The sequence below is a fragment of the Dipodomys spectabilis genome, unplaced genomic scaffold (assembly GCF_019054845.1).
Source record: "Dipodomys spectabilis isolate Male_0828 unplaced genomic scaffold, ASM1905484v1 ptg000085l, whole genome shotgun sequence".
Lineage (NCBI taxonomy): Eukaryota > Metazoa > Chordata > Mammalia > Rodentia > Heteromyidae > Dipodomys > Dipodomys spectabilis.
The window spans coordinates 8,284,771-8,306,142 of record NW_024870762.1 but is presented as its reverse complement, the minus strand read 5'-3'; the positions used below and the strand labels follow the sequence as shown (position 1 = coordinate 8,306,142).

Below are 21,372 nucleotides of genomic sequence, written 5' to 3'. Positions count from 1 at the left end.
GTTCTGATCATGACAGTGCTCAAAAAAATTCTAAACTGCAAATTTAGATATTTGATTTTGGCAGTCCAAAAGGGATTTGAAAATAATAAAAATAACTCACAAAGAGTTTGAAAGGGAAAACAATCATTTTGTACAGAAAAATCAGTTTGGTAGCAACAGTGTGTGAACAATTACATGTATCATGATCGTCTCTTAAACTCTAAAGTGTTCTAAGTTATGAAATACTTTCCCACATTTATATCATCATTACTGATGAATTCCTTTCAGAGAAGTGTTTGCTGGATCCAACATCTTCTCATCATACACAAATGATTTTGAATGTTGTCAAGGGAACCCTTTTCCTCTTTCTAACTGCAATTGGCATTGTAGGGAACATCATTGTTTTTGTGAATTTTATATATAGATTTTGGAGAGGAGTTCAAAAGAAGTCTACACACCTTATTCTCATCCATTTGGCTTTTGCAAACACCATAATACTTCTTTCCAAAGGATTACCAATGGCAATAGCAGCTTTTGGTTTGAGATACTTGCTGGATGATATAGGCTGTAAGGTAGTTGTTTTTCTACAGAGGGTGGCCCGGGAATTTTCCATCTGTACCACCACTCTCCTAACTGTGGTCCAGGCCATCACCATCAGTCCCAGAAGCTCTCTCTGCTGGAGATTTAAGCCAAAGACTCCAAGAAAAATTCTTCCCCTGTTTCTCTTCCTTTGGATCCTCACTTACTTGAAAAGCATCATCGTATTTCGACACACGGGAAATGTCAGAGAAAACACATCAGAAGCTGCTAAAACTGACAATTATTGTTATTTTCAACCAGAAAGTCAGAAAGCCAAGTGGGTAGTCCTTATTCTAATGGCCATGCACAGTGCCATGTTTCAGGGTGTCATGGGTGGGGCCGGTGGCTACATGCTATTTCTTCTCCACAAGCATCACCAGCGTGTTCTCTACCTTCAGACCTCTCACCTCCACAAAACTCTTCCTGAAATGAGAGCTGCCCACAGTGTTCTCCTTCTGATGTTATGTTTTCTTTTCTTCTATTGGACAGACTGTGTTCTCTATCTATTTTTAAATTCTGTCTTAGAAACTAATTCTGCAATGTTGAACATTCATGGCATTTTGACCATTGGGTATGCATGTCTCAGTCCCTTTGTGCTGATTCAGAGAGATGGATGTCTGACCTGTTGCAATTTTCTTTCAAAAAGAAAGACATTGAAAATATCAGTTGCAGTGATTTGTCAGTGATAGAAATAAGCCTTAGTCTTGTTTTGTTGTTTGTAAAACAAAGTAAATTCAAGGTAGCTTAAACATGTAAATTTTGATTCCCCAATGTCAATAATGGAGACCTGCAATATTGAACTAGCACTGACATTTTGGACTACAAGACTGACACAGAATCTCATTCCCTATTCTGATAGCCTCAAGGACTGACTATTATACTTGTTTTGATGAGCCTAGCTTTTTAGTAGCACAGTACCTGTATTAAGAAGCAGGAAATCAACTTGGTAAGTTTTTCAGCATTACTAGTATATTCTATATGCCAGGAACTTCATTTCTAACACTTGATCATACATGTATACTTAATATTTGAGAATAGCAATCTAAAAATTGTATATTAAGTGATTCATTATTTCAAAGACACTATGTAAAGGGTAGCAGATATAAATTTTTACTTGAAAATAGCCATAAATATTCATCCATAGAATAGGATTGATTGTATGCAGATGATAAAAGAATAAGTTCGATACCTTCTCATAAAAGCAAAGTCATTAATGGGACTAAAATTCAGGGAAACATATTTGTCTTATGTGATATGAATGAAGAATCTCTGGACAAACATAAGAGAAAGTGTACATTGTGAGAGAAATTGGACACAGCAGCTGAAATTCCACTTGACTCCTTTCTATGTTTTTCACTGTAGTTAACAATATGAAGTAATCTCTTTTTTGAATGGATAAATGAGTCATATTCGGGGGGAAAAAGCATTGAGTTTTTCCTAGACACCATTCATTAGGGCCCTTGCATGTTCCATCATGCTATCATTGTCTTTATCTACAAATAGCTATACATTAATATGATTCTACGTTAATTTAAACAAGGGTTGCAATTAATTTCTTAAAACGGAACCATTCAATACAGGTATACGCATAGCATACATACTTTCATCAGTAAAATAGCTGATAAAGATATTGATATACTATACATAATATATAATTATATATTGATATTTTATATATTAATATAATATTTTATATAATATATAGTATTTTATATATTGATATAAAATATTGATGCCATTTATTATAAGCACAGAACACAAAAGCTTTGATCAATTGGGTAGAGACAGGCTTACAAATTTATGCTTTTAGAATGCATCGACCAAGCCAGGTGTTGGTGACACCTTTAAGCCTAGCTTTTCAGGTGGCTGAGATCTGAGGATCATGTTTTCATAGCCAACCTAGACAGGGAAAGCCTATGAGATTTTTCTATCTAATTAACCAATGCAGTGCTAAAGGTGGAGATATGGCTCAAGTGTAGAATGCTACCCTTGAACAGAAAAAGTTTAGGAACAGCATCCAACAGTTTAAGTCCCACATTGGCAAAAAAAAAAATGTTCTATTAGTTATCATTATTGTCCATATGAACATAGAGGATTACATTGCCCTACGTAAGAGTAGTAAATGTCTGTTCCTTTTTGAGTTAGTAGTACTATTCATACACAATTGTTAAATTACCTAAATTACTCCAAGTAGAGAATCTTTCTTTTGCATATAGCTGCCACTTGCTTGAAGGCAAACAATAATTTATCTTTCTTTCACTGCTTTTTGGAAAAGTGTTTCCTTTGCATTCAGCATAAAGAACAAAACAAAGCAAAAACATTCTGAATCAATTATTAGTATTAAATTCAAACAAAGTATGTCGCAATCTGGAAATGATCTGCTAGCATATGAAGTTTGTTTCATGAAGAATATATTATTGAATATTAAGAACAAGAAGGCTGAGTCGGGTGCTTTACAGCTGTCAACACAACTGTGGGGATCTCGGGTTAGGGGTTGAAATGTCAAGCTCAGCTTAGCCTGAATAGAGACACTCCATCTCAAGGAAAAGAAGATGAAGAAGGTGGGTGTGGTATACACAATGAAGATAAAATACCTGCCTGATGTTATAAATTGCTCGCCTCTTATATGACTTTCCTAAAACCGTGCTATTTTCAGCTCCACTTTTATATTTCAGAACTGAGTTGACAATAGTTAAAATGCATCTAAATTATCAGCAGAAAATTAATAAAAAATTAAAATACTCCTAAAGTTTTTATACATCTAAATGGTTGAAGGTAGCAATAAAACACAGACTCATTTTCTTGATCCATTCATCTACTGAGGGGCCTCTGGGTTGGTTCCATATCTTAGCTATGGTATATAATGCTTCAATAAACAAGAAAATGTGATATATGTACACAATGGAATTCTATGCCTCCATCAGAAAGAATGACATTGCCCCATTTGTTAGGAAATGGAAAAACTTGGATAAAATTATATTAAGTGAAGTAATCCAGGCCCAAAGAAACATAGGTCCCATGGTTTCCCTTATTTGCAATATCTAGTATATGTATGAGTCAAGCGGAAAAGGTCAGATAATGTGATGTTAGGAAAATGAACCCTTATATATGTATTTTAATGCTTTTTTATTTCATGCATTTGTTTCTAACGCATTTATAAGATTATCTCTTTGTTGCTTTGTATGTCCCTCCCCCACAGTCTAACCCCTGCTTTCACTATATTTGATGTCAGTATAACTTGTGGAGGAGATGGGGAAAAACTAGTCATTTAAGGATACAGGTGGACCTGTTACAACAATGAGAAGTACAAGTTGTCATGTGGAAAACGAACTTTACAACATGGTGCGGGGAGGGGGGGGGGGCTGGAGGGGAGGGTTCAGGGAGGGGGGAGGCTGGGAAGGGATGTGAAGGGTAAACAAAGGAGGAGTCTGCAATGCTTGATAAGAAATGTACGCATTATCCTGCCCATGTAATTGTAACCCCTCTGTACAGTATGTTCACAAAAAATAAAATTAAATTAAATTAAAAAAAACACAGACTCATACAATTTCATACCTTACCCACATGGACAGAAGTCACGTCACTTGTGTTTCCCTTGTCATACTTCCACACGCACTGTTTTCCACTATACTAGACATGAACTCTGCATTGATTTTTGCCTGTGAACTCTTATGGAAGATTGGAGGGAAAAATTGCCTGAAAACTTCAAATGGCAAAATGAATTTTCAAGTTCAAGAGGTTCAGAAAACCCTAAGAAGGCAAACCTCAAAACATCAACACTGACAATAAAGTATTTTTAAAAAATATACTATTCACCTGACTTATGTAACTGTAAGCCCTCTGTATAGCACCTTTATAATATCAATTAAAACATTTTAAACCATACACATACTCATCACTTAAAACAAGGTTCTAAAAGTTAAACAACTGAAAAATGTGAAACGGTTCTAAGAGAAATAAAAGATTTAACTCAAAAGAACAAAGATCCACAGATACTTATTTTAAGAAAACATGAATCTAAGACAAAACTCTGGTAAGCAAATTTCTTTATTAAAGCCATAATCCTATGGTTCATAGGAATACTTTGAATCTCCAGAATATAGTTTCTATTCAAAGTGATATTCATCCATTTCTAAGAAATCTAAGTAGATCTCCTGTTACACAGCACACTAGTGAATGACTGCAGTTGTTTTTGTTCAGGCCTGGGTGGTACATTGGCAGCACACCTTTGGAGTGATGGAGTTATGATATGGATTCAAATCTGAAAATTGGTTATTTAGTGATTCAAGCCAGATATCTGTTTAGTTGCTCTGTGTGTTTTTCTCATTGTATAGATCAATGAGAGCTCTTTGTCCTACAGTGTACATACAGATACCATAGAACAAAATCACCTAATTACTGCCAAGATCTCTGTGATTGAAAGTATTCTGATCATGATCCATTGCCATAGCCACATCCACCATCTCTTTGGTGACCAAGTCCTACAAGTGATCCTGTTCCTTGAAAACAAGATCAACCCATGTTGTATACAGATTCCAACTCGGTAGGTAGTATGGATCAAAGAGATATTCTAGAATGCCTAAGTACTCTATCCTCATGAAGTAGTTGTCACAGAAAGGCAGGTAGTTTGGACAACCCACAGACTTTGCTATCAGTTCCTCAGGTAAGAGTATAAACCTTCTCTCTTTTCTCCTCTTCACTCCCTACATACAACTGTTTTATGAGTTAAAAAAAAGCAAGTGTCAACTGAATGGTAGGTCTCTTTTTCCACTCACTTCACTGCACTCCTTTACTTCAGGAAGTGTTAGGCAATGGGAGGAGCTCAGGAAAGTGTTATTTAAGGTAAATCTGCATATCTGCCTGTGGTGAATATAGAATTACCTGCCTCCCTCTCCTTGCATCTTCTGTGGTGTCCAATGAGAAAGAGACCATTTCTGAAAATGGTATTAGGGATACAGAGCTGATGTGTGAATCTCATAGGGAAGCCTACACACATACTCTCAGCTCTCATGGGCAATGACCACAGAAGTTGAGCATCTAAAAAACAATCATGCTGGGGCTGGTGGCTTACACATGTAATCCTATCCACTCAGGATGCTGAGAGCTGAGGATCACAGTCCAAAGACTACCCTGGAAGGAAAGTGTAACACTTCTATCTCCAAATAACCACCAGAAAACCAGACTTAGCTGTGCCTCAAAGTGGTACAGTACTAGCCTTGAGCAAAAGAAGCCAGGGACAGTGTCCAAGTCCTGAGTTCAAGTCCCAAGACCAACCAACAAAAAAAAGACAATCCTGGTTTGGCAGTGAACATTTCAAGGAAAAATACCTCTAAGAAGTAGCATAAAACAGAAGTCAATACTTCAGTAAGACACATGAAGGGACCCAAGTAAACAGCCAGAAGCAGGACACACACCATCCCAGCTCTCCATAAGTCCCCAACTGCCATGTCCTGGACAATATGTACAAGAGGAGATCTAGATTGTACCATTGGATGATCTTTTCTATTAATGAAGGTATACTCAGAAAATATTCAGAAAGTGATCTCTGTGGATTCTCAGAAGTTTCTTTAACATTACTTCCTGGCTTTGATGATGATGAATGGAGGATATGGGATAAGAGTAAAATCAAGTTGAAGAAACTTGGACACTTTAGGGAACTCTTCATCATCAGGCCATTTTTCCCCTGGTGAAGATAAAACTCAAGACAGTCACATCTTGACAACAATGGAGTGGTTTATGAGCAGTGGGACTCATGAAGAATAAATACATCCTGACTCTTACTGCTTAATCACAATATCCACCATGATGCAGCTGCAGAGACTATGTAGGTAAGTGATCCAGCACTGTAGTTTGCGGCTGCCTTTGGTGTTAGAAGGGAAGCTATGGGGGCAGAGCTGGTCAGATGCAGGTGGTGAGAGATAAGGGACTGAGACATTTCACCATTTGTAGAATAGGAAAGTATCAGACAGAACCCAGGTAGCAGAAGACCTATTAATTCCAGTAACCTCTGTTTTTCTCTCTACAAGACGTCCTTGAGCCGGGTGCCACTGGCTCAGGCCTATAATCCTAGCTCAGGAGACTGAGATCTGAGGATCGCAGTTCAACGCCAGCCCAAGCAGGAAAGACCTTGAGACTCTCATCTCCAATAAACCACTCAGAAAACCAGAAGTGGTGCTGTGGCTCAAGTGGTAGAGTGCTAGCCTTGAGCTGAAGAGCTCAGGGACAGCACCCAGGCCCAGAGTTCAAGCCTCACAACGGCCAAAAGAAAAAAAAAAAAAGAAGCCCTTGATTTAGAAGGAGATAAGAACTTTTTAAAATATTAATGAAATATACACATCAACGTCTCTCCAAAAAAGTTTTTAGAATAGATATAGGTGTATGGCTTTTCCAGCCCACTTGTGACATTCATCAAGACAACAAAATATTCTTTCTTTATTCCAGAGACTATTATTGATATGTCAGAGGACCAACGGGTATATTTTTCTAAAGTAAAATCTTAGCCATAGCAATACCAGAGATATTGCAAGTAAAAATTAACTCTGATTTATGAGTGTCTTAAGGATAGTCTCCATCATTCCCTGTATCTGTAGAAACCTGTGTGTTCAACTCATCTCTACCTGTGAGGAAACTGAAATCAAAGTGCATTGACTTCTCCAGGTCACTCAGTTTTTAACATCCAGAATGAAACAAAAAGGAACCCAAATACCTTCACAAACTATTTAGCTGATACGTTGCTGAGCTGAGTTTATTGTCAAGGTTTTGAATCATATGTCTCAGTTCATAATTTATTTGTAAGCTGTTTTTCAAGCACTTAATAACAGGAGATTATGTTAGGAAAAATATAAAAATGGACTCAAAAGCAACACCTCCAAGGAGTTCTCACTCTGCAGGGGAGGATAATGGCAGCTGGCAGACATCCATCCAGCCTGGGAACATAGCCCTGTAGGGTCAGGTAATACTAAGGGACAAAATTCCAAGCTGATTGCTGACCCATAGCCAGCATTGTGCTAGGAAGGTTACTGGTTAGGAAAAAGTTCACCATGGAGACATATTCATATTCTTTTGCAAAGTGTCTATGGATAACTGTCATAGGAGGTGGTCAATGATCTTGTAAGTATTGCACAAATAAAACTGATAAACAAAAAAATTGTTGGTGACTAAATTCTGGTTGACAAGGGAAGCTTTTATATTTTGTAAGAATAAAAGCAACATAAATTTGTGATCTTCATTTTTTTATATAATACAGAATGCATAGAAAAGACAAAGATACCACTTCTTAAAATGGTTTTACAATCACAGCAGGAGATTTTAGAGTAGTTTGGTTTACAGGGTATGGATTCTTTGCTTACTTGAAGGATGAATGTATACAGGATCATTCAGATGATCCCAGGGAAGGAAAAGTACAACAAAACTACCAATGACAGGTGCTGGTGGCTCATGCCTGTAATCCTAGCTACTGTAGAGGTTGAGATCTAAGGATCATAGTAGACACACACAAAGCCAGCCCAGGCAAAAGAGTCCCCCTGACACTCTTATCGCCAATTAACTACTCTAACACCTGAATTAGTGTTGTTATTCAATTGGTAGAGTACTAAGTTTGAACACAAACAGGCTCAGGAACACACCTTGGAGCAACACACCTGATTAAAATAAAAAAAGAAAAGAAAAGAAAAAATCCACCATAATGATTGTATGTATGGGTATGAGAACTGAAATGTGTACACATTGGAAATTGACTGCATGCATATATTGCTTTTGTTTACCTCTTGTGGAAAAAGAAAATGATCATAGAAAATTTGGACATGAGGAATACAAAGAAGCAAAAACAGGTGGATGCATGTAGTCTGTGTCTAAATTGTAGTCATCATGAATCCCCAGGTCCCAGGAATCAAGAAAGGAGAAAGTGCTAGACACTGGTACCTCATGCCTGTAATTCTAGCTACTTAGGAGATTTAGATCAGAGGATCACAGTTCCAGAACAGTCAAGGCACGAAAGTCCATGGGACATTTATCTCCAATAAACCACGAAAAATAAAAAAAGGTGGAAGTGCAGCTGTGTTTCAATTGGTAAAGTGGTAACCTTGATTGAGCTAAAAAGATCAAAGACAGCAGGACCTGAGACACAGACAGACAGATAGACAGAGTGAAAGAGATAGAGAGGAAGGAAGGAAGGAAGGAAGGAAGGAAGGAAGGAAGGAAGGAAGGAAGGAAGGAAGGAAGGAAGGAAGGAAGGAAGGAAGGAAGGAAGAAAGGAAGGAAGACAGGCAGGAAGGCAGGCAGGCAGGAAGGAAGGAAGGCAGGAAGGAAGCAAGGCAGGCAGGCAGGCAAGAAGGAAGGAAGGAAGGAAGGAAGGCAGGAAGGAAGGAAGGAAGGAGAAAGGAATGAAGGCAGGAAGGAAGTGAAATAGGGAGAGAGGGAGGGAGGGAAGGAAGGAAGGAAGAAAAGAAGGAAGGCAGGCAAGAAGGAAGGAAGGAGGGAGGGCAGGAAGGAAGGAAAGAAGGAAAGAAGGAAGCAAGGAAGGAAGGAAGGAAGAAAGGAAGAAAGGAATGAAGGAAGGTAAATAGGGATGGAGGGAGGGAAGGAAGTAAAGAAGGAAGGAAGGAAGGAAGGAAGGAAGGGAAATAGGGAGGGAGGGAGGGAAGGAAAAGAGGAAAAATGTGAGGGAAAGAAGATAAGAAGTAAACAAGAAAGAGAACAAATGAAGGAAATGAGGAAATAAGGGAGGGAGGAAATGAGGAAAGAAAATTAGGCATCTTCGAGGAAATGACCTTGTACATCTACATACTTCATAAACCATTACTTTACTATATAAACAGGGAAAATCAATAGACCTCAAATATGTCATCTTTACTTGGTTGTGCTTCTCAAAAGGCTTTTCCTGGTCCTGTACATGAAATCAGATGATTTGGAGTAACCTCATTCAAAGGATAATCTTCTATATGCATACTGGTCCTGGAATTTTAGGAAACTTCCTTATACTTGTGAAACATGTATATACTATCATTATGCGTCCTGAAAAAAAAGAAACCTATATACCTTATCCACATTCACCTGTTTTTTTCAAATGCTATTATTATTTGTAGCATAGGGGCCAGAGGTATATTAACTACAGATCTTTGTTTCATAAACTTCCTAGGTGATGTTGGTTGCAAAACTGTGATTTATATGGAAAAACTAGCTCAAGGCCTTTCCATCTGCACCACCTGTCTCCTCACCATGGTCCAGGTCATTACCATCAGCCCCTGAACCACCCAGTGGAGAAAGCTCTAAGCACAGACTATATGTCAAGTTTTTCCCTATATCCTCTTGTTTTGGGTCTTGAACTCTCTGATAAGCTCCTATTTGTTCCTCAATAGCATGAACAGCTCCAGAATTGAAATACATGTTGGTATTGTCATAGGCATCAATCTAAGCCTGTGGTTAGGTGGCTTCTCCTCTCCCTTATGGCTCTTCGGGATGTGATGTTTCAGAGTCTGATGGGCTGGAGCAGTGGGTACATGGCTTTCCATCTGTATAAACAGCACAAGGGAGTCCTCTACCTTCATAACTCCAGGTTCATACACAATTCCAGCCCAGAAATCAGAGCCACTCATACTACTCTCATTCTCTTGACCTGTTTTCTTTTTTTTAATTGGGCAGATTTCATTTCCACAATTTATAGGTTCTATCATGACACGTGACTGCACATCTTGATCATGGGGAATGCACAGATTGCTAAATACTGGAAAGTTCACTGAGAAGTACAAAAAATACTTTACATTGATTCCTCAATGAGCTAGAGGTGTAATACAATCCAAATATCTTTATGCTACCATACTATGATATCATGAAAATAAGGCTTTATTTTCATAGATTTCTTTTATTTGTAAGAAGTCTAGTTCTTGAAAATCTAAGATTGATTCAGAGATTCTAGAATCTTGGCCAGACAGATCCTTATTTTCTTCCTATTCTTATCCGGTAGTTTCTTAAGTAGGAAGAAAATACTTCTGCTCCTTCAAATACATAGTATATTTTCCCTCAAACCTCAACTTTTGATTAACCAATAACCTTGTATTAATGTTAGACCAAATAAGCTTTAGTGTTCACAGTCTTAAAGAAATTATTTAGTACCTTGTAAGTATGTACCAGCAGCTTTCTAAGGAGCAATAGAAAAATGAAGAATTAAGATGTGTCACTTACATCTGTACAGAAAATCAGATGATCTTTGGTTTCAAAAGCATTAAAGAAATTGATCATGAGAAACACTGTATGCCAATTAGAAACACATCCAAGACCATAATGGTGAGGAATATCTAGGAATACACACAGGGAGAAACTGTTCTTTTACAATGGATGCTTTCCTGACTTTGAAAACAATGCTCCAGATGGTGCTCCAATGTATCGCTGGAGCGTCTCTGGCACTGATATCTCTACTGTAAATTTCACAGGCCAAGAGACTGCACCTTTGGAGAAAACAGCTTCCACTTCAAGTCACTCATGACATGGCCTACACAGGAACAACTCCAAGTCTTTGCTCCAGTCACAATCCTGAGTATTCACCCTTTCATGGATGCAAATGTTGGCTGGGATTCATGGCACATAAGGACCACCTCTCCCGAAGACAGGAGTGTGTTGTGATCGCTGAAACCAAGGTGGACATTTCTCTGATTTCCCATGGAGACCAGAGAAAGTAGAAGTTCAGGAAACTCCCACTGCCTCAGGCATCCACAGAAGGAATCTCAGCTCATCGTGCTCTGGGCAGACCACAGTCCACTGCAGCTCAGTTTCATCTAGAGGAGCACAAAACCTATCCAACTGTTTTATTAAAGCCTTCTGCTGGCTTCAGATCTCACTTAACCAAGATTTTTGAAGCAGAAAAAGGTTTCTATAAGCAAAGAGGGAGTGGTCTTACTCTGTGAATTCTGAGACTAGGTGGTGTAGAAAGCAGTTAATGGAACGGAAGCCAGAACTCTATTTGTTCCATAAATCATCTTCTGAGCTCTGACTTTGGAAACTTTCTAGAGGAATCAACACCAATAAGTCCCGCACTGGTCTCTGGAAATCTAAATGTCTCTGTTAGAAATTTTGTGGGTAGGCAATATGTGTGAAAATAAGAGAGTAAGCAAAATTAGCTGACCTTTCTATCGAACACTGTTTATGTTCCTTGATTTTTGTTCATCTTGCAATTAAAATATTAAAAGTAGATCTGGGCATGCTATCTCATGCCTATATATCTAGCACTTTACAATGTGAAGATTTTAAGATTGAAATCAACCCTAGGGAAAAATGTCTCTCAGACTATTTCCAACTAACCAGAAAAATGCTGGACTGGAAGCCTGACTCAAGTGGTAAAGTGCCAGCTCTGAGAAAAAAAAGTCACTGGGAAAGGGTTACAAGCCTCAGTTCAAGCCTGATACAAGCAATCAATCAACCAATAAATTAAGGACATATATAATTAACCTTCACTTTAGGTATATCTAATTAAATCGTGTTTGCATACATAAATGTATGATAAAATAATCCCATTATTTTTCTGAAGTAATAGAGATCTCAAAAGGTTTCATGCATGCACATGTATATAGACACATATTTATAAAACTTATACTGCATTATATAATAATAAATTTCTAAAATAGGAAAATAAACTATGACTTTGGAAATTTGGGATTGTTCATACAACACTATGCGAAAAGAAAATGAATTTGTAACAAAGTTGTCAGTTACTTTTAAATATTTCCTATGCTTTCTGGGGGGCAGGGCAGGGGGAGAGAAACGGGAAATAAGGGACAGAGAGAGAGAAACAGAAAAACTACATAATGCACTGTATATAAATATACAAATGCAGCTGGGTGCTGGACGCTCACACTTGTAATCCTTGCTACTCAGAAGGCTGAGATCTGAAGATGCTGCTTTGAAGCCAATCAAAAACAGAAAAGTTGCCATGAGAGTCTTCTCTCTAATTAGCCAATCAAGAACTGGAAGTACTGCCCTGACTCAAAGTGGTAAAGAGCTACCATTGAACATAAAGAGCTCAGGGACTGTGCCCAGGCCCAGCACCCCACCACTGGCATTCATACATACATACATACATACATACATACATACATACATACATGAATGCACAATTTGTATTGGTCAACTGTACCACATTTTTCAGTCTACTTTCATAAAATTTATTTATTAAAATCAGTGATTTATTGTCCAAAAGTAGGAATGTTTTAAATTTTTTGTTGTTATCCAGCTTATGTACAGAAGTGTTACATTTACATACATCAGGTAATAAATACATTTCCTTTCATGCAGTATCACCTGTTCCCTCATTCTCTCCTATTCCTTCACCCCATCTCCACAATGAGTTGCAATCTTCACTTTCATGAAGGTCCAGTGCACTTCACTGCTGCACTTTTTCACTCTTTTTCCTCAGATTCTGTGCCCTTCCCCCACCATCCTACATATATGCACGTGAATATACTTTACATAAGGTAAAGAATACAGAATTATGAGCACAAGAAAAAACATATTAAGAAAAATGTCCTTTGCTCCCATGCCTTTGGATCTTTGGTGTTCCTTTCACTATGTATATTATTTTATCTATATATGAACAGGCACTTGGGTCTGACACCTTTGTGATTCTCTCCTAAGACTATCCTCTTTTGGTCTGACTATATGCGAGAAATTTGTCATATCTCAGTGGATTTTTGATCACTTCTGCTTACCAGGAAAAACATGTGTCATTTGTCTGTCTGATCTTGCCTTATCACACTTAACATGATTGGTTCTAGCTCCATCCATTTTCCTGAAGATGACATTATTTTCTTCTTCTAATGGTTGTGTAAAATTCTGATGTATATGGGCACCACATCTTTGGATCTACTCATCTATTGTGGGGCATCTCGTATGCCATATTTTTTTAGTTTGTCAACATTTGCAATGACCAGTAAAGACTTTGAAACCTGCATCAAATAATTCCTCCAAAACCAGAATATTTAAGTATATAACATGACACATGGATGTATAGATAAATAGAACTTGTTATGACTACTCCACTTCATTACCAAGTATTAGCACAATAACAAAAAATGTGATATTTCAAATTGAAAAAGGAGTTATTTATTTTCATTGTTGTTACTAGGACACATAAATGTCTCATAAATACAGTCAAGACAAAGAAAGTAACTTGTAGTTAATACAATAAAACTGGGTGCACCATCATGACACTGAAAATCTAACACTTCAACCAACATTTTGAAATACTACTAAAGTTGCTGTATCCTTCCTTCCTTCTTTCCTTCCTACCTTCTTTCCTGCCTTCCTTCCTTTCTTTCTTCCTTCCTTCCTTGCTTTCTTGCTTTCTTGCTTTCATGGGCTTGAACTGTGGGCCCAGGGGCTTTCCTCAGCTCAAGGTAACCACTCTACCACTTGAGCCATGGAACCTCTTCCAGTTTCCTGATGGTCAATTGGAGATAAGAGTCTCATGACCTTCATGACCTTTCCTGCCCCAGCTGGCTTTGAACTGTGATCCTCAGATCTCAACCTCCCGAGTAGCTAGGATTACAGGTGTGAGCCACCTGCGCCCTGTGTGCATTTCTTAAAATCATACATTAGTTTACTTTCAGCACATTTCTTGTTCAATGTCCACGTATTGAAGCATCTTGATCTCTCCATTATTTTAAACACAAGAAAGTTTCCTCATAATATGCTACCTTTTCTGAGTTTCTTATTTCAGAGAGGTTATGGACTTGGAATCCCAATAGTGTCTTAACTAAGAGGATCCTCACAAAATTGGTAGGAAAGCTGTGAGAGATGTGGGGATTCCCACTTTGTATGTTAGTGACCAAAAACCTGGAGAAGACACTCTTTAGGAGTAGTATGGGACAAAATGAGTTTAGCTTTAATGGTTAATAAAATAGTGGAGACTATTGGAAAAAAAATCATTGTGTGCATGATCATTCTTTTTTTCCCTGCTTCCTGGTGCCCCCTGAGGGAAGCAACTTTCTGGGTTAAAGGTATGGTCATGCTGAGAAGGAACTACCTGGACTAATAGCTTCTAATAGCAATGAGCCTGGTCAAAAAGTTCTTGTGTGCTCACTACAGTCCAAGGCTGCACTCTAGAACCCGCATTTAGGTGACAGAGGCTCTCACATTGGGGCCAGTGCAGTCAACTCAGAATATCTTCTCTGGACCCCTAATTCACAACTAATGTAATTGTCTGGAAAGGGAGACCATATGTCTGTTCACAAATCTGTTTGTTCAGTAGTACTAGCAGTACCGAATTTCTACCCAGTGATACTGATTCTTCTACACTGCAGGATGAAACATCACAGAGTCTATTCCTTGTTCCTGGGGTACTTTGTTCCCCACTTAAGATCCAAGGATGCTTCCACATATATCTATCTGTATCATAAGATGGCTTTCTAACGGTAAGGTTGACTTGTTTTCATATGGATTTCCAAAGGATCCAGCACTTAAAACTTGAAGACTCAGGACACAGGAAAGAACGGACATAGATTTTTTTAGCTCTATTTTGATGTATCATAAGAATGAATAAAATGTGCTTGAGTGGTGCATAATTTTGAGGAGTTTAATCATAAATGCCTGTGAACTGACTAATTTGAATCACAAAGAATAAGGTTGATAGAACTGATGAAGATATAGGTAATTCTGGCTGAGGAAATGGGCTGAAACAAATTGGGAAAACATAAAGAATGCTGAGGGATGCTGGAGATTTCAAGCTTTAATTTAAATTCATTTCACTATCTGATTTAAACACTGTTTCTTTTAAAAGAGAAGAAAAAGAAATCACAATCTGGGCACTGGGGCCTCAGGCCTATAATCCTAGCTACTCAGGAGGTTGAGATCTGAAGATCCCTGGTTCCAAGTCAGCTGAGACGGAAAAAAATTTCTGAGACCCTTATTTACATTTAATCCCTCAAAAAATGGAAGTAGAGCCATGGCTCAAAGCAATTGAGAGCAAAAGAACTCAGGACAGTGCCCAGGCCATGAGTTTAAGCCCTACAACAGCCAAAAGAAAAAAGGAAAAAGAAAACCGCTTGTGTGTGTGTATATATATATATATATATATATATATATTTCTTAAAATAGAGAAAAGTACCAAATACATCACAAAACTGAGACTATTACAGATGCATAAATAATAGTGTACCATCTCAGTGACCAGAATCAGTAACCATGAGCTTGTCTCTCACTACTGGAACAAATAATGCTATATTCTCACCTTGAATCCCTCCTTTATGTCCACATTTATTCACAATACTTTGTACCAGAAACTAAAAAAGTCCTTCTTGGCAAGAGACTAAATAACAGATAGGACCAATTGTTGATATTGATAAATTATCGAAGTGTGATTTAACATTCTGTGTTGGAGTTGATTTTTTGGAAAGGGGGCAGAAATGAACACACTTAATTTGCTGAGTCCCATTTACTGTTGAATAAATAAAGAATCAAAATCCACATATGGCTAAGACCTTGAAGTGCCCATGTGCATGTATACATAGAACTAGGTGATTCTTATCTTACCGAGAAAAATGATTTGCTCTCGCTCAGAAAATGGAGACCCAAGTACTAACCATTCTGTATTAATTTCATATACTCACAGAGAACTTGAGAAAGAAATGAAAGTGGCCTAATCTCTGTCTCAATAACTAGTTCTCACGGATTGGAACTTAAGGAGGAATAAGACAAATCTGGAGAAGTGAGAAACTCTAATTACGGAAACCTAGTCTGTAGTTCAATTTCCCCTTTTTAAAAAATACAATTTTATTGTTACTATTAAGGTGTTTTACAGAAGGGTTACCATTTCATAAGTCAGGTAATGAGTACATTTCTTTCTTGGACAATGTCACCCCTTCCTTCACTTTTCCCTCCTGTACCTGCTCTCAAGTTATACTTTCTCACTTTTGTATCTAGAATAAATAAATGACAATTAAGCTGCTACAACTTCAGAGGCAATCAATGTAGTAATTGTGGAGGGAGAACAAAGGTTGTACTTCAGGGACTGAAACTCTACAGAGTTTCCTCCTCCCTGTCAGGGAGACAAGTGTGAAAACTGAAGTGTCAGTGCTAGTTTCTGAGAGCTCTAGAGACACTGAGGGTACAAATAAGACTTGGGACGCCTCCCTTGGCCAGAAGGACTAAGCTGGAATTTGTCTTCAGTGCAGCTAACATGGTGAGTAGATTTAACAACTCCTTATTTTACTACAAAACATGTGCTTAGAAACTTCAATATTAACCTCTTTGCTTGAATCAGGGAGTTAATTACAAGGCCTGAGATAACTCACATGAATTTTATTCTACTAGTATTTAGCAATAGGCAACCATTGTATTTTTACTTGAGAAAATGTCCAGGTGTGGACATTAATTTGCCCCAACTACTGGATGCTCATTCACTTAATCCACTTAGCTTATTGTCCAGGCTGTCTTTTTTTTAATTGGATTTGCCAAGACAATGTAGGCAAGTGCTCACTATTCCTTATTCAGGTATTCCTCACTTTGAGACCCTCTCCCCAAAAATCACTCAAAAATTAGTGATTATAATTTTTACATTCTTAAATTTTAAGATTTGGTGGTAATTGTTACTCTTTGCCTTTGATTCTTGTGGCATGTTTCATTATATGCTTCATCTTTACGATGGGTTATTCCCATGAGGCACTTTTATAGGCAAAATTGCTCCAAATGTTACAGAAAGGATTGAAAGGCAATAACTACAATCATAAAGCTAGCTGAATATAAACCTTTATGAAGACCATGCAGTGAGAGACCTTCAGGACAAATTAAGTTAAAGCAATCCTGTAGTATTTAAAAGGAAAGGAAAAGGAAAGGCTGACAGAAACACATTCCAAAACATGCAAACGTTCCATGGATTAATGCAAATAAATTCATTTATTTTATTTAAAAAAACTGTTAGTTGTTTTACATAATCTCTATGTAGCAAATGAAATTAGAGCTCTTAGATGTAAAAGATTAAATCTTATCCAGGCTTGAAGAGGAAAAGTGAACTTGGTCTGATAGGGAACTTGCAATTTTATACCAAAATGACACAGATAAAGCAGCTTGCAAAGTCAGTTGAGATCATTCTTTCTTTCCAGGTCACAAAGCAACTGTAAAATGCCACCATTTGAATGCCACCCTATTTGAGTATGACCATTTCAAACCAATAATGCCCCCAATGGACTTAACTACATACAGTCAACTTTAGATATTGCTAAAAAAAAAAAAAAAAAAAAAAAAAAAAAACAGCTCTCGGCATAAAACAGTACACAATTCTTAGGTAATCCACTTCCCCTGAACTACCTTGATAAATATCAACAAATGCAGAAATGATTCAGGTTTCTCTCAGTGGTTCTGATGGGCACAAAATGAGAATTTAAACCTCTCCTAATGACCCTGAGGCACTAATCCAGAGTTCTTCTAGGGCACCCCTTCTACCTGGTACAGAGGGGTTCTAACATTCTGACATTTGATGACTAGAACTCGATTGGCTGATTCAGTTTTAAGTGCTGTATCATAGCTGAAAAGGTAACAACACAGTTTAACCTAATATTGAGGACCCAAAATCCACTGAATATTTGTCAGCAGTAAAAACCATAAAATCATTTGAGGAAACACAAAAACTGTTAAGGTATAAGCATCAAAGTTAAACTTTGGGATGGGAAGGGGAAACAACGGAGGAGGCTACAATGCTTGGTAAGAAAGGTACTCATTATCTTGCCTATGTAATTGCAAAACCTCTGTACAGTATTTTCACAATAATAAATTTAAAATAATAAAAAAAACAAAGTTAAACTTTGAAGCAAAATTTAAGTAAGCCAGGCATATTTAACAAAACAAGAGCTACAGTGGAAGTTATTGAAAGGCATTGAAATGTTGAAACAATCGAATTTCAGAACTTTGGGGGTGTATCATGAAGCCAGGTGTCTAGAAATGTTTGAGGAGAATTCACTAGGTAGAAAGTTTTTTAAAAAAACAAAGAGTTAATGTCTAGTTACAGGACTTGGAAGTTCCATCTGTCACTCTGATTTGGATATGTTAAATGAGCAGGCTTTAATGAAGTAGATAGGTTTTTGCTATTATAAACTCAATCATACATAGAAAAGTTTAGATTGGTAAACATATTTTTCAATAAGGCATGTCAGATTATAGTGAAATATTTCTACACACTGTCATGTAGAACAAAATAGAGTCCTTTAGACAAAAGATAAACCACTTCATAGAACTTGACTGTGTTTTACACTGCAAAATATGTGATTTTTTTTGCAGATGCCTATTGTCATTACTAACAGTTTCTTAAATGTGATGTTGGCTGGATCCAAGATTCTCTGCCTATAAAGTACGCTATGTCTTTGAGTTTTTTCAAGGCAACCATCTTCCTTTCTACATCTGGGCTTGGCATTGTAGGGAACAACTTTATTCTTTTGAATTATATGCACATGTTTAGCGGTTCCAAGAAGAAATCTGTACACATTGTATTCATCCACTTGGCTTTTACAAACATCATAATGCTTCTTTCGAAAGTGATACCAACAACAGTAGCAGCCTTTGGCATGGAGAACTTCTTAGAGGATATAGGTTGTGTGATGTCTGCTTACCTAGAGAGAGTGACTCGAGGACTTTCCATCTGCACCAGCAGTCTCCTCACCCTGGTCCAGGCCATCACCATCAGCCCCAGAGACTCTGTGTGGAGGCAGCTGAAGCTTCAGTCTACGTGGCACATCCTTCTCCTATTGCTGTTCTTTTGGGTTCTCAATTCCTTGATATGCTTGGACTTACTATTCCACATAAAAAATATCAGCAGTATGAACATATCACAACCTAGTGTAAGTGATACCTATTGCTATTTTGTACCAGACAACTCGATAATGAAATGGATTTTTCTTACCTTCCTGGTCTTGAGGGATGCTGTGTTTCAGGGTATCATGAGTGTGGCCAGTGGTTACATGGTATTTCTTCTCCACAAGCACCACCAGCGTGTTCTCTACCTGCAGAATTCCAACTTTCTCTACAAAACTTCTCCTGAGATGAAAGCTGCTTACAGTGTTCTCCTTCTCATGCTTTGTTTTCTTTTCTTTTATTGGACAGAATGTGCTTTTTCTGTACTTTTAATTTCCTTCTTAGAGAATAATTCCATGATGCAAAACATTCAAGAATTTCTGAAAGTTGGTTATGCCATTCTCAGTCCCTTTATACTGATTTCCAGAGATGGAAATCTGGCTCAATGCTAGCATAGGATACCCATTTATGAAAGTTCCATATCATTGATTTTATTGCTTACATAGATTTCATGTTTTCTGTTTTTTTCTGTTTGGATTGTGGGACAGAAATAGAATCTCACCTCTTTTGAAAGAAATTAGGTTAGTGGGGTCATAATCAGGAGAATTTCATCACAGGTTTCCAGATTTTTTGTGAATTCAATGCATGTTAAACAAATAAATGAAAATGCAACAAATAGAAATTTGTCTATAGATATCACTGATTAGTGCTATTACACTGCTCAATGAACAGTCTGTCTTTAGTAATCGACAAAACAGCTGGGAATGATTATTGTGGTGAAACACTTTGTGTTTTCAAAAATAATTTTATTGTTACTATTAAAGTGTTTAAAGAGGAGTTCACATTTCATAAATGAGGTAATGAGTACAATTCTTTTTTTTTGAACAACATCACCCCTTCCTTTACTTTCTACCAGTTTGCCCCTCTCATACCTTCACACAGCTTTTTTTGTTGTTCTTTTTTGGAATGAAAAAAAACTTGTATGGAATGCATAGTTATCATTATAATATGTTAAGTCAATCATTTGGGGGGTAGGGGTGCCATTCCTAGGGCTTGAGCTCAAGTGCTTGGGTGCTGTCCCTAAGCTTTTGTGCTCACGTCTAGTGCTGTACCACTTGAGTCCTAGCTCCACTTTTAGTTTTTTGATGTTTAGTTGGAGATAAGAGCCTCACAGACATGCATGCCCAGGCTGGCTTTAAACTGCCACCCTTAGAACTCAGACTACTGAGTGTGAGCCACTTACAGGTGTGAGCCACTGGTGCTCAGCTCTCAAAAGTCACTCATGTTTAAGAATACATAACATTTCACTCATTTCACATATCCATAATAGAAAATATTGGCACTGATGGACACAGACTTAGACTCCAGTATTAAATAGTAAAAATGCTTTTTATTACTTCTTTAATACTTATTTTGCTAAATTTTCTGCCATTTTTATACTTGAAGTCTTTTGTTTCGGAAAATGTTGGGATTGAGGCCAGCTGCTGACATGTATCTTCCTCACACACCAGCACTCAAATGCCCAACACTCTTCACTCCATTGTTAAGAATGCCTCATCTACATGTTTTTTTCTGGCTCTGTATCTATTTGTGTGTTTGGCTTGCATTATACCCACACAAAATTGGTGTTACTAATGTTATCATGTCATACTCTGTGATGTTTATGGTGTGATTGGAGATGTGCAGTATGGTGTTTATCTTAGTTTCAGAGTTTTCCTGTGACAGGCTTTTCTTCATCTATGCTACAGGAAATAAGGTCAAATAATAGGTCCGCAACTAGGTCCCCATTATCATTCCAAAAGGAAGGAATAGGAATCCCTGAAGACAAATTAAAATTGACAGCAAAGGCTGAATCATGAAGAGGAGATGGTTAGCACTAAAGAAAGTCTCTAAATGGATAAGGTGCTATTTTGTGACGGTAACAAAAATTACTGAAAAAGAGTATGACACTTAACTTCCTTAAATGAGCGTTATTACATCTTCTTCCAGATATTAGAGTTGAGATTAGGAAGCCAGAGCTCTGGTGACTCATGCTTGTAATGCTAGCTA

At 37.5% G+C, this 21,372-nt stretch overlaps 2 protein-coding genes and 1 pseudogene across 2 annotated transcripts; all 3 read left to right on the top strand.

Annotated features, from left to right (window-relative positions):
- The first annotated feature begins 308 nt into the window (after nucleotides 1-308).
- LOC122111246 (vomeronasal type-1 receptor 4-like) lies at nucleotides 309-1,244 on the top strand. The gene has a single exon (XM_042683967.1). It carries the CDS (start codon nucleotides 309-311, stop codon nucleotides 1,242-1,244), a length of 936 nt encoding a protein of 311 aa, XP_042539901.1.
- An 8,214-nt stretch (nucleotides 1,245-9,458) lies between these two features.
- Nucleotides 9,459-10,238, top strand: LOC122111245 (annotated as a pseudogene).
- A 6,398-nt stretch (nucleotides 10,239-16,636) lies between these two features.
- On the top strand, nucleotides 16,637-20,005 carry LOC122111519 (vomeronasal type-1 receptor 4-like). The gene is made up of 2 exons (XM_042684385.1): nucleotides 16,637-16,723; nucleotides 18,814-20,005. The coding sequence occupies exon 2, from the start codon at nucleotides 18,891-18,893 to the stop codon at nucleotides 19,773-19,775; it is 885 nt and encodes a 294-aa protein (XP_042540319.1). The 5' UTR covers nucleotides 16,637-16,723; nucleotides 18,814-18,890; the 3' UTR covers nucleotides 19,776-20,005.
- The last annotated feature ends 1,367 nt before the right edge of the window (nucleotides 20,006-21,372 follow it).

Coding starts and splice junctions, on each gene's coding strand:
- LOC122111246 (XM_042683967.1), top strand. CDS start 309: ATGATTTTGAATGTTGTCAAGGGAACCCTTTTCCTCTTTCTAACTGCA.
- LOC122111519 (XM_042684385.1), top strand. CDS start 18,891: ATGTCTTTGAGTTTTTTCAAGGCAACCATCTTCCTTTCTACATCTGGG.